The sequence below is a fragment of the Antedon mediterranea genome, chromosome 4 (genome assembly GCF_964355755.1).
Source record: "Antedon mediterranea chromosome 4, ecAntMedi1.1, whole genome shotgun sequence".
NCBI classification, from domain to species: Eukaryota; Metazoa; Echinodermata; class Crinoidea; order Comatulida; family Antedonidae; genus Antedon; species Antedon mediterranea.
The window spans coordinates 11,409,783-11,422,885 of record NC_092673.1 but is presented as its reverse complement, the minus strand read 5'-3'; the positions used below and the strand labels follow the sequence as shown (position 1 = coordinate 11,422,885).

At 33.7% G+C, this 13,103-nt stretch overlaps 1 protein-coding gene across 3 annotated transcripts in view; it reads left to right on the top strand.

Moving 5' to 3' along the window:
* Nucleotides 1–13,103, top strand: part of LOC140046624 (uncharacterized) — a 59,501-nt gene that overhangs the window by 31,926 nt on the left and 14,472 nt on the right. Inside the window, exons 1-3 of one of the 3 annotated variants that reach the window (XM_072091318.1) lie at nucleotides 2,826–3,321; nucleotides 11,901–12,576; nucleotides 12,952–13,023. In XM_072091318.1, coding sequence (XP_071947419.1) covers nucleotides 2,951–3,321; nucleotides 11,901–12,576; nucleotides 12,952–13,023 — 1,119 coding nt within the window. In that variant the 5' untranslated portion in view covers nucleotides 2,826–2,950. Of the gene's footprint in view, nucleotides 1–2,825; nucleotides 3,322–11,900; nucleotides 12,577–12,951; nucleotides 13,024–13,103 lie in introns of those variants that run through there. The other 2 variants (XM_072091317.1, XM_072091319.1) reach the window with 2 other exon arrangements.

Sequence of the window (13,103 nt, the reverse complement as noted above, 5' to 3'; positions counted from 1 at the left end):
ATTGCTGTGGTCTGGTTACAAATTTAAATGAAGGCGGGAACAACGAGATGCGTAAATGTCACGCGCACGCAAGTTCCAATGGCGCGCTGTGTGCTATTTGCACAAGCACATTCAATTTATAATTATTTTATGATAATTAATTACAGGCCATACTAACGTGTCTAATTACAACTCCCTGGTGCGATGCTGTTACTCTGGAGTACTAATCTTAGGCCTATGTCAAATTAATACAAACAAAAATGTAATTTTAAGAGTTTGTAGTTAGGAAATCCCATTCCATAAAACAATGAATGCTTAAAGCTGTCGTCAAGACAACCACTTTCCCCTAGAACTTCCCACGCCTAAAGAGTGGAGTCAGTTTCTAAATATAGATATTGGTACCTGCTCTACAGTCTACACAAAGAGATGCCGACAATTAAAGCCGTCCGACACACCAGACCATGTGTCTGTGTCAATGAACTGAACGAGGAGACTGCTGAATTCTTTTCTATGTTGACACTTTGTCAGAGTTTTTACTTAGGAAATCCCATTCCATAAAACAATGAATGCTTAAAGCTGTCGTCAAGACAACCACTTTCCGCTAAAACTTCCCACGCCTAATAAGTGGCGTCAGTTTCTAAATATAGATCTTGGTACCTGCTCTATTGTCTACACAAAGAGATGCCGACAATTAAAGCCGTCCGACAAGCCAGACCACGTGACTGTGTCAATGAACTGAACCATTCTATGTTGACACTTTTAGGCTTATAATTAATATTCGAATAATTTTGCAGGAGGGGCGTTTACTCAACGAAAGCGTTAATTTTGTTGGTGTAATAACATGGTACATGTATAATCAAATAGCCCCTATGAAAAATTACAACACAATTAATATAGAAGTGACAAAACACAGTAAAACTTGTATCAATATGCTTAGTAAATTGTAGATGAATGAATTCTACTACTACAAATAGAAATGTGTTGTAATAGAATATTGTTGTTCCCTATCCAAATAAATACGGTAATATGAAAATAATTCTTTCTCCACTATAAAATACACATAATACACATTATATATATATATATATATATATATATATTTCTTTTATTCCTGTCCACCCAGGCAGCACTTGCCAGCTTTATACTATGACGTTATCCAAATTCCTTCACTTTTCTGGCTGTTTTACTTCTCCTTTTGATTTAGCTTTTTGCTTTTATTTTGTATCTCCATTGAGATCCAGCCACTGATACCTATACTAAGTTGCGGATAACCAAAAAAAAAAAAAATGATGAAACAGGACAGTTACAAGGAGTTATCCACTTTCAGCGGATAACTAATGAACTAGATTGGTTTATATCATATTTAAGAAACAGATCACAAGTTTTAAATATTAACTTCTCAATCAGATGTTATGAATATAAATATTGGTATACAACAGGGCTCTATTTTAGGTCCTCTATTTTTCATGTTTAACTCCTTACCAGATATTATGCTATGCAAATGTGTTACCATGGATGACACCACTATTCTTTGTAATTCTTCTGACCCAGTCACTATTCAATATGAGCTAAATGCCTAAACAAAGATGTTTGTGCCGGCTATATGTCAAAGGTCAAAATTAGGTGTTTATTGACAGTTTTATGATTTTTATTACATTGGACCAAATATAAACATATCACTTTCTGACCAGTGGTTGCTGAGATATTCATATGGCAAATTTCTTGACCAGTGGTCAGAAAAGGGGTTTCTGTCCACTTGTACAGTAGTAAATGTTGCCCACTAGAGTGAATAGAAGTATGGGTTTTCTGAGTAGTTTGTCACAAAAACTATTCCAATACACCCAGTAGTTACACCAAGTCTTAACCTTGACTATATTGACTTTTGGCCCCTATACTCCCAAGCATCCAAATTTTTTTTTTGCCAAGCAGCAAAAAAATTGATTTGTATTGATATCCATTATTTTATTTTTTGTAATGTTTAATTGTAAACAATAAAGGTTATTTGAGATTACAGACATCAACTAATATAAATAACTGTATAACATATGAATGTCAAATGGCTAGTCTTTATTTAAACCAAATGGTAACTAATCTGCATCCGTATCAAGTGGGCCAATGCCAAAAAAAAACGAAATGTTTCAAAACATATTAAATCAAGATTTCATAGTGTTTTCTTTAATATGTACCTAAAAATGGTTATATGAATCAGAATTTTTATAGCTATCGTATATGAATCATTTTTGCAAATTTTTAAACAATAATGTTGGCATATTTAAAAGATTTATTGACATTTTTCCATTTTCAAAAAAGATGTGACCTTTTATAATGTCTTTAATTACCACAATTTTATATCAAATTGTAGAGCAGAAAATACTCTATACATAGATACCAAGAATGAATGATTTGTTCAAGGAAACTGTTCTTATGGCTATTTGTATTACCCCCACCCCATAATTGGTAACAATTCTGAAATTAAATCATTTTTTAAAATCCATTAAAAACCTATCTCGGGGATGAGGATATTTGATGTTAATTCTATTTTTTAGTTCAGCGGATATATAGGTACGGTATATAAAAATTCCAAAAATGTGGGGAGGGAAGTATGCAGGGGGCCCTCCCAGCCCATGGACTAATATATATTTTGTTTTCTGGTGACATTTTACAGTAGGTGGATATACTGTATGCCGTTCTAGTTATGAATAGTCTTTTATTAGTATTTAAATGTATCATTGTGGAATAATACTTTGTGTACCAACTTACTGAAGTTATTTTATACTGAAAACAATAATTAAAATTGTGACTCCACCCACTGCACCTGTTATGCATCAGTGATTTCAAACACTCATCCACCACCAGTGTGTGAATAGCATGATCCCAATTTAGTAAATAAAATTAGTTACTTGTGACTAGTGCTTGAATGAAGTAGACATTTTAGGCCATGCCATATATTTATTATGTTGATTAGTTTAATATGAACATGGATGAAGTTATGGCGTCTATTCATTGTGCGATATCAAAGACAAATATGGAACAATTTCAGAAGGTATTGTCAACAACTTTACAGAATCAGCCAAGCATTGGGTTGAAAAATAATGTTGTTGGATTTTCAACATTAAAATGTACTTCAGTTCCTATTTCATCACCATCGTCGGTACTATCTAATCAAGGTCTCCAGTTGTCACTACCTAGCCCTGGAATTTTTGTTCTATCACCAAATGCTTTAGCCATTTCTTCTGTTAGTCTTCCTAAGTTACCATTACCTGCTTCAAATCTGACAACCAATGTTTGTATTCCGAGTGATAAATGTGCAGTTTTACCTCCAGCACTTTCCTCGGCAACAAAGTAAGTATTTATTTTACAGAAAATATTTAGAGCTAGGTATGATATTTTTTTTAAAATTAATTTCATATTTGTTCTGATTTTAAAGTAAAAGTAATTGTGGAGGAATGTACATAAATAGATTTACTGCAAAGTAAAATTATGTAGAGTAAACAACAACAATCCAAATAGCTCTATTCTTTTTTTTTTTGCAAAGACAGGTTTTCAATTTTTTTTTTTTTTGGTAAAATTGAGGGTGGGAGATGTATTTTTGCCATGATATGAATTGCCAACATTTTCTGTGCCGTTTCAAAGACATTATTATTGTTTAATTTTAATTATGGTATATAAAAATTACCTATAGTACATTTTAAATAATAATTTTGATTCCCCCTTTATAATGAATGCACTCAACACATGTCACTGTGTCGCATTATAGTTCACACAGGATTTTAGATTACATCGAGATCAAAACATTAGCCGCACATATCAATTCAATCAATTTGCAGCAAGATAAATACACAATAGACAATAAAAAAAAATCTGGTCGAAGTCCATCGCAATACTGTGTTGCCCTTTCTCATTCTTGAACATATCTAAGGGGATCGTTTAATATGTTTGACACTAATCTTTTCTCCAAAAATCTAATCAATTGGCTTCTTTCACCGGCACAAATATTTTTGGGGGATGGTTCCCCTTATTTTCAATGCAAAACCCCATAATGTTTTATATGTACTGTATTTTCTGTAATATTGATTAAGAGTGCAATTTCTAGCAATCTGGAGTCGTAGTTTTCTCATATTTTTTAAAACGATTATTATTTGGTGAATTAATACCAAAGTCAGTGTTGTTGATTATCATTTCCACCAGATTTTGATATTGTCTAGGTCAATCAATTATCTTTCACATGATTTACCATTTTTTAAATGTTTATCACGTCATCATGTTCAAAAGCGTAAATTACAGTAAATTTCAATATGTTATAGCTCCTCAGAATGAAAAGTGATACTCATGATTAAAACATTTTCTGGAAACTTTTGAATTGTAGTGAATTCATGTAGAAATTTTGCGCACCGGATGTTGGCCAGTTGAATAATAAAAGTTGTATTTATTTTTGCGTCATAGTTCATCACATATAAACAAGCTAGCATCTATATTCTACATATCCACATTTTTTTCAACACTTTAATATGTTGTTTCTCAGATAATCCCCTTCCAAATTTGTTATCTACATGTTTCAATTTGATGACGTCATCATGTTAAATTGCATTGAAAGGCAGGTCTTCAGGTAAACTTGTAGGCGATACCTGGATGAATTATATAATAATCGATCAATACAGGCTGCTTTGCGTATAATGGGTGATGTCGGTCATCCCCTAAATGATCAATTTATTCAATCCCGAAGTGGTGGGCTGTGTGTCCCTAAGACAAGAACAAACCGATCTTGTTACGCCTTTATAGCCAACGTCATACATTTGATAAACTCACGGCAAAAAAGATAGGAAACTGTAGTGTTAACGTATCATTGTGCAATTCTTCCTTTTTAATATTGTATTTTTAATAGTTTTAATAATTTTATGATAAAAGCTTTTAATCTGTATGTATTATACATAACCTAGCTTTTCATGTATTTTGTTGTAATCTTCTGAATTTGTATAGTATATCTTTTTTTCATTTTACATGCCAGTTTCAAATGTATTTCCATTTTATATTACTACTATGGACAATAAAATAATGTCAATATCAGTATTGTCACCTATGGTGCACTGTGTAGTATGTGTACTGTATATAGAGAGCACACTAACAACATTTTATTTCTTCAGGTCACAATGGCATAATCATTTTTCTGTGCACAATATTCTGCACGTGGCATTTGTGCCGCGGATAACCTAACTCGTCCATAGTGACAAGTTCAGGTGGTAGCGGGATGATTCGGCCCCGAAACAATTCGGCCCGGGACTATTCTACACTTAAATTTATCGGCTTTGATATGCATTTTATAAGCATAAACTTTATTTTCAGCGAGACTATGGGGTAGTACTACTAGAGATAAAGATGCAATAAAGCAAACATTTTGAAAACATTGTCGAAAATGATCATTTTTTAGTCACACGAACGATGTAAATAAGTTACGTCCTCTGTTGGCAAATGCACGAAATAAACAAGGTTTTCAAAATAATAAATTGAATATAAAATTACGTTTTTTTAGTAATTTATTATATATTATATCAACATTTTCAATAAATAAAAATACGGATTGTTAAACACCTTTAAAAAAAATGAATTTGATCTAAAGTGAGACATTTCGGCCCAAAAAGTGGGATGTTTCTTTATCTACAAATGTTCCTTAATCCATGGTAAGATAATAGAGGTTAGAAAGGAAGGAAGATGAAATATATTTTGTCCGCCACGACTAAGTTTTGAAGTAATTACTCATCTTTTGACACACTTGGCTCTATTCCATATGAACTTTTTGTAAATTGTTTTACGATTTCATTTGGTAAAATTACTGTAGATGCATTGTTGTTTGTTTGTTGTGTTTGTGCATACCACGATGTTAATGTCTAGTTTATTCATTAGTTATCCGCAACTTATTTTGCAGATAACCAGTTTTTCAAGCACCAACCAAGTTCTTATTTCTTTTGTAAATTTTTTTACTCTAAAATTTGTAAACGGAAGATTTTGTAAATTGTAACTTGTGCATGTAGCTTTTGTTATGATGTAAGAATTGCGCAACATAAGTTACCTAAATTTGAAATAAGGACACAAATGCACATCAAACTTTAAAAATCATCCTCAGGATGAACAGTGATGCCACACTCACCTCCTCCCTCCTCCCACACCCTCCATTTGTTAAATGAGGTGTAAATGCTTTGTATGTAAGCATAATGTATACTGCAAAGCCCTTGCAGACTCCCCATACATGCCGACATCTTAAATTAAGTATTTAGGTCAACAGCGCCCTCTATCTATTATCAAGAGTTAAGGAGTGCATTGTGTGATGTTACAAGCAGTTTCGCACGTTGGCTATGTTATAGGGAATCCCCTTCCATTCGGGAAAAGAAAAATTATGACCGTAGATGGATTACCAATGGACTTTTTATCATAAATAGAGATTGGAATTATAATTTTCATCATGGGATTACACTCTGTGGCCCTGTTTCTGCTGCCAATCCCAAATATACCGTATAAATGTACCGTATAAATAAACCGTATATGAAATTCGTGCACCGTTTCCGCTGCACATACTTCGTGGGTAGGCTGTAAAAAAGTTGGCTTTCATTACCCAAAATGCATTTCGTGAGACAGAAGTATGGATTGACCTAGAGTCTCGTGTAGTGAGGTTACATGACAAAAACAAAACAATGATGGTTTCTCAAAACGTCGTAGCATTGCTTTCTATTTTAAATCTAATGAGCAGAAGTGGCAACCAATTTACACCGCACAAACAATCTAGAAATGTAGAATGGGCATTGACTAGATTTATGCAAAGAAGACGACGGCGTTCGCCGATAACTTTGGCGTTATTAAGTCTACCACAAATTCTGCTTTTATTTTGTTTGAGATACTTTTGTAAATCTCGGTATCTCTTCTGTTACCATGCAGTCTCCCAAACCCCCCCCCCCCCCCCACAACCTTCGCTTCTCCCCACAATTGAATTGCAAAAATAGTTATTTCTTCAGTCCACAGTGATATTTTGATCTGTTGCTTGCTTATACACGTGTGTGTCAATGCAGCAGAAAAACCAAACAAACGCGTCACGCTCTGTTAGTTTTTGACCTCGTGTCATGGGCCGGGTCACATATACGGTATATTTTGAGTGCGGCAGAAACGGGGTACGAAATATACGGTATATTTTGGAATATACCGTATAATATCCACAAACGATGGGGATATTTATGCGGTATATATACCGCATATATATACGGTATATTTTTTATGAGACCCATTTCTGCTGCCAAAAAATATACCGTATATAAAATATACTGTATATATACGGTATATTTTTGGCAGCAGAAACGGGGCCTGTCAGTATACAGTAAATATTTTGTTTATACCCAGCAATATTTATATAACAATCGGCACAAATGGTTATTACTATACTTTGCAGATTATTAAGTTCCTTAATGTAAATCTAGTGCACTGAGCTGAGAATGATTAAATGCTTGGTTAGTTCAATTGTTTACTTAATAATAGTCACCTTTTCTTCGACACTTCATAAATATTTTTGTGACCACATACTGTAAACATAAAGGAAAGATTATGTACACAAATGATTTGGTATTTTGTACATGTCTACTTATCACAGGGAGCATTTTCGCTAGTGTAGAATTCATAAATGCTGCCCAAACTACCTTATTGCTACATATTCATAAAATTGTATAGCAAAAAATGTAATACAGTACAAAACTCTCGCCCGTATTCTTAAACCGGACTTTAGTCGTAGTTCGAGCTAAAACTAAAAAAATGACGTCATTTTAATTCATAAACCGAACTTCAACTAAATCACCGACTAAATCAGGCCAACCTCGACTAAATCGAGACGGATTTTGATCAATTTTTTTAGTCCTGGAGGGGGCAGACTAAATGGTCGACTAAATGGTTTTTAAACGATGTTTATAAAAAACGTAACAGTCATTGAGTTGTTATATTGGCCAGATATTGAAGAATGAAATATCTATATTTATATTAGCTTAATTAAATATACATTGGTATAAATTATAATAATGAAAATCATCTTTATTTACAACTGTATACAAATTACATTATTTTCTTCGCGCAAGTCCGACTTGAGCTACGTCACGCCATAGCGACAATGGGAGATGCGGCAATTCACCACGCGATGGAATGTTTAGGGGGCCTAGCGCTTTCTTGTCACGCTATGAAGTGCGTGGTTCGTGGCGATCATACTTTGTTGGGGGCCTAGAAAATATAAAAGTTACCGTACCGTCATGGTTCCTAAATATATTTTTAAGATTTTATTTGTTGTTAATCAAATATACTTCACTGTTAAATTAATACTGATATTGTTCTAATAATTAACGATTAAAATTATTTTTCATGTATATAGTCCTGATGCGTAAAAAGTGTTGTAAGAAATGGAAAGTGATATCAATGCGCAAAATTTTGTCTGCTCCTCAATACTCTCTTGTCATTGGCCAATGTATAGCCTTTGTTACCCAGACGTGTGCAACTCGACTAAAAGCTCGACTTCATTAAGTCGAACTGTAAACTTCGACTACTTCGTTTTTGAATCGAATTTGAAGTAATAGCTCGAACTACGACTTTTCCAAGTCGAACTTCGAACTACGACTAAAGTCCGGTTTAAGAATACGGGCGTATATTTCAACTACTAATTGATTGTCACACTCACAGGTCAATTATTACCACCGGCAAGGGATTATGTAGTCGATCACGTGTGTGTGTGTTTGTTACTTGGCAATTTTGCCAAGTTTAGTACTCTATTAGCATGAGCATATTAGCATTTTTCAGTGTAGATAGGTATATACTAAACAGACCATGCCTATTTTATTTTAGAAAATTGGTTTATTAATAACTTAACAAATAACAAAAATGTTATTATTTTTGGACCTGCTAGTGTTAAAATAGTCTTAAAGTAACAAGTAAACTAAACTGTATTAATTTCTATGACTGATCATAAATTTAGAACAAAAAAATATTTTTTAATGAAACTTTATAAAATTATAATTCATATCATGGGTCAAATTTATATAGAGTAAAAAAGGCTTGTTCACACGAAATTTCGCATTTAAAAATAAAAAATATGCACAATTAATTTCTAATCAATTTCGTGTACATTTCAGGTCCATTTCAGGTCATTTTGAGAATTTCAAAATTTGTTTGCGTTTTGCACACGCACTTGTGCGCACAGTTCGTACAAAGTGTAGAAAACTGGGTTTTGCAATTGATTTTTGTTTTGCGTACCTTCTGTAGTAGATTTCATTCATTTTGATGAACTTTAATTGAAAAATAACGATGCATGTGCACGTTAAACTTTAATAATAATAAATAAATAATAAAAATTGGTAAAAACAGCACACCTACAGCATCCCTGAATTTATTGAGGAGTGCAATTTGTGGCGCTATACCAAATACGAGATCTAATGGTAACAAGTCCAAGTCACAGAGACCCACTCAAGATTAAGCTGCGTCGTTGACCAGCGAAAGCTAGAGTAACAAACGTAAGTTTTACGATTTGACTTTGGATAATCCAAAAGAAAAGTTACTTGAATACTATACAGAGATCCAGATGAACCTTTTTACTAATCTAAATATTGTTTTGGATGTTTACTGTACAGTATGTTAAAAATATTTTCTGCATCAAATGCAATAAGTTCAAACCGACATTCGCACAATTAACCTTTTTATGCAGATATTTTAGTACAAATTTCTTCTTTTTTTTTTTCAGATATTAACATTGATTGAACAATAAGAGCAAGTAGTGAGAAATTGTAAATCAACACAAAATGTATCGTACAGTGGCAACATTCAAAAATCTATTACTATTACAAAATGTCTTACTATTGACACTTTGTAATGGATATGAGCGATCTTAGAAGACTATAGCTGCCGTAATTACTGCCACAATCAACACATTGATAACTAGTAGACAAATTGTCACAAAATATAATACAGGAATTCAATAAGATATACTGTATATATATTTTAATTAACTCCTCTTGCACTGTAATATTTACAGTAAAATTATGAAATATAAGTAAATTTGAAGAATTTATCCTGTGTACTGTAGTAGTATTTTTTATTTATTGAATGTTATGTTAAAGTCTGTCTAGTTTTCGTTATATATTGTATTTAAATAACCGTCTAGACCTACTTACCGACAAATAAACCGCTAAGCTTTATCATATAGTCATACGATCAGGGAAAACCCCTAGTCGCATCGTTGCATGTTTGTTGTGAGATCAGATCTCAAAAAGATGTTTTAGCTCTACGTGCGCACCGCGTGCATAAGAATTTGCGCGCACTTGGGAATTTTTGACATGCTTAAAATTACATGAAACGCGTAGAAAGTTGATTAGAAATTGATTTTTCGCATTATCAGTTTTTAAATGCGCGTGCGCGCATAACTTTCTGTGAAACATGCAATTTTTAATCCATAGAAAGTTGGCCCTTGATATGACTTAAATTTTCACCAAGTGTCCATACAAAATGACTTTTAGTTTATAATCTATGACCAATCATTGAATTTCATAAAATCGCACGTAACATACGATGCAGATTCTAAAGTCATATAACAAAGCTACAGCTACAGGTCAATCTTATGACAAAGTTATACAATCATATGTTGGCCAGAATTAGAGATACATGTGCATCAAAATTCGTGGAAAGAAAGAAGAAAATAGAAACTAGATTTGAACTCGTCACGTTGACGAGTTAGGCTATCGCCCAACGTATCGTAACACATACATGTTATTTATTATGCTTAGTCTACAATAGGCTGCACTAAAACGATTGTAACTAACAGCTGGAATAGATCAAAATCGTTCAATAAGTGTCAACAGTTGACGGTATTAGCATTGAAAACGGTTTAGTTGATGGTTATTTTTTATTTTACCACTCGCGTTTATTCATTTGTTTGAAAATTGTGACCTCAAATTTTAAAAAAAGTTCATACCGTAAGTCTAAAAAGGAATTGTTTTAGTAATAGAATATTGAAAATTGGAAGAAAATTGATAACGTTTACGCGGTATGCGCTCTATTGAATGTGACGGACTGTGTCGAAAGAGATAAAAATCCAAATTTTAAAATTTAGATGGCCATATGATGATGTCATAACATATTTATGATCTAAATTTCACATAAATTCATATCTACAACTCATTGCGCTTTATAATAAGTTAAAAAAAAATAGGGAGTCACCAGCCATCCTGAAGAGCTATAATCGATTCAAAATAGGCATATTTTTACACAAATTTGCATAAAATTAACCATTTTCAGGCGCACGATTTTTAAAGTTTGACGTGCACGTGTGTCATTATTTTATATTCATTACATTCATCTTAACTTTCAAAGCCCGCGTACGCGCGATTTGACCAAGGTTCAAAATTTTGCTGATGATACAGGAAGATGACCCCTGACATGAAGCATGTCAAGTGGTATTTAAAAATATCTATTGGTTTTCAATTTATAGTCAATCTAAGAATTTCAGAAAATCGCGCATAGTTACGCTACGCGACCATATTTTCCTTAACCCAAAGTTTGTTGCACAACTACATGTGCATCTGCTGGCCAAGTTACAACATAACTGATACCGCCGTTTTTTAGATCTGCTGCGCACAAAAAATGAGCAGAAACAATGAAATTTTTGACAACAACAATAAGCTATTTCTCTACAGAGAACGATAGCCTAAAAAAAGAGGAAAATAAATTTTTTTTCGAGAGAGAAATCTAATGTTGGAGAATTTTACAGTAGGCAGAGGTATGCACTCTCGGAGTGTCGTTGCTAATAGTTGCTAATAACTTTCCAAATTAAAATATTCTCTGACACCATAATAAGTTATTTCTTTTTTGGCCATAACTTTACTATTGTACTGTTACTGTATAATTTGTTTTAATTTCAGAAGTTTGGCAAATATTTTAGCAGAAATGCATAAACAGCAGCGTAGCAGTGGAAGAAGGTACAATGGCCAGGGAGGACGGCAACAGAATACTGGAAATATTCCATCGCTGTTGAACCTTAACCTTAATGCCAAGACTAGCATGAGCCAGACCACCTTAAAAAACCAATCCAACCACTATATGATGAATCAAAGTAGCTTGTTAAGTTCACCCTCTAGCAATCTGGGAGGCAGTCTAGGATTAGGAGGAAACTATGGGAGAAACACTGGAGGTGGAGACTTTGGTGGAAGCAGCTTTAGTAACAGTCTGGGAGGAGGAAACATTGGCAGAAGTAGTGATAGCATGTATAGTAGTGGCAATATGTGGCAATCGGATATTAGAAGTCATCAGTTTATGGGATCATCTCTACTCGGAAATCCTCCCATAATGTCTGGTGGAAACTATACTCGTGGTAGAGATATTACAGAAGATGACTTTGCTGCAAAGGTACGTCTTCAGCAGGCAATGCTTGCTCAAGAGAGTGGAAGTGGAGGAAGACGAACACAGATAGAACTCAATGATAGGCACCAGCAAAGAAGAAGAGGAAGCCGCAAAAGGACAAGTGATGAAATATACGATCCAACAAGACCTACAGATGACTTTGATGATTCCGAGCCAAATTGGAAAAGAGGTGCAAGGGTATGCAACATTTGACTCTCATTTCTGGCTATATTCAAAACATTTTCAACCTTATTACAACTTTTTCTATAAATTTGTTGTCAAACTGCTGGGTGTCCCCTAATATAGGAGCTCTACTGTCACTTTCAGAGAGGGAATTTACTTTTTTGATCCTCCATTACTAACACAGACCCTAAAGGCCCCTCCACAGGGGCGGTGGAAATTAGATTAGACATATTGTACCTCCCAATACAATTCATGTCATGTTAAAACCAATATCACAACTCCCATTTCTCCATGCGGGTGATTCAACTATAAAACCTTTCCAGTACAATTGTGGTCATTTGGATACGACATGAAATACGCTTTTGAAAAATAAATATTTTTGTATTATAGGATAACCAAAATATCTCAGCTACTGGACCATGGCGTTGTAATGTCTGTAATGTTGTCAGTAGTAATCTACAGGTATTTTTATGTATTTATTTTTGTGCACCATTTGAAAATACCCCGATTACAGGATATTTCTGATAATAGGCTTATTCAAG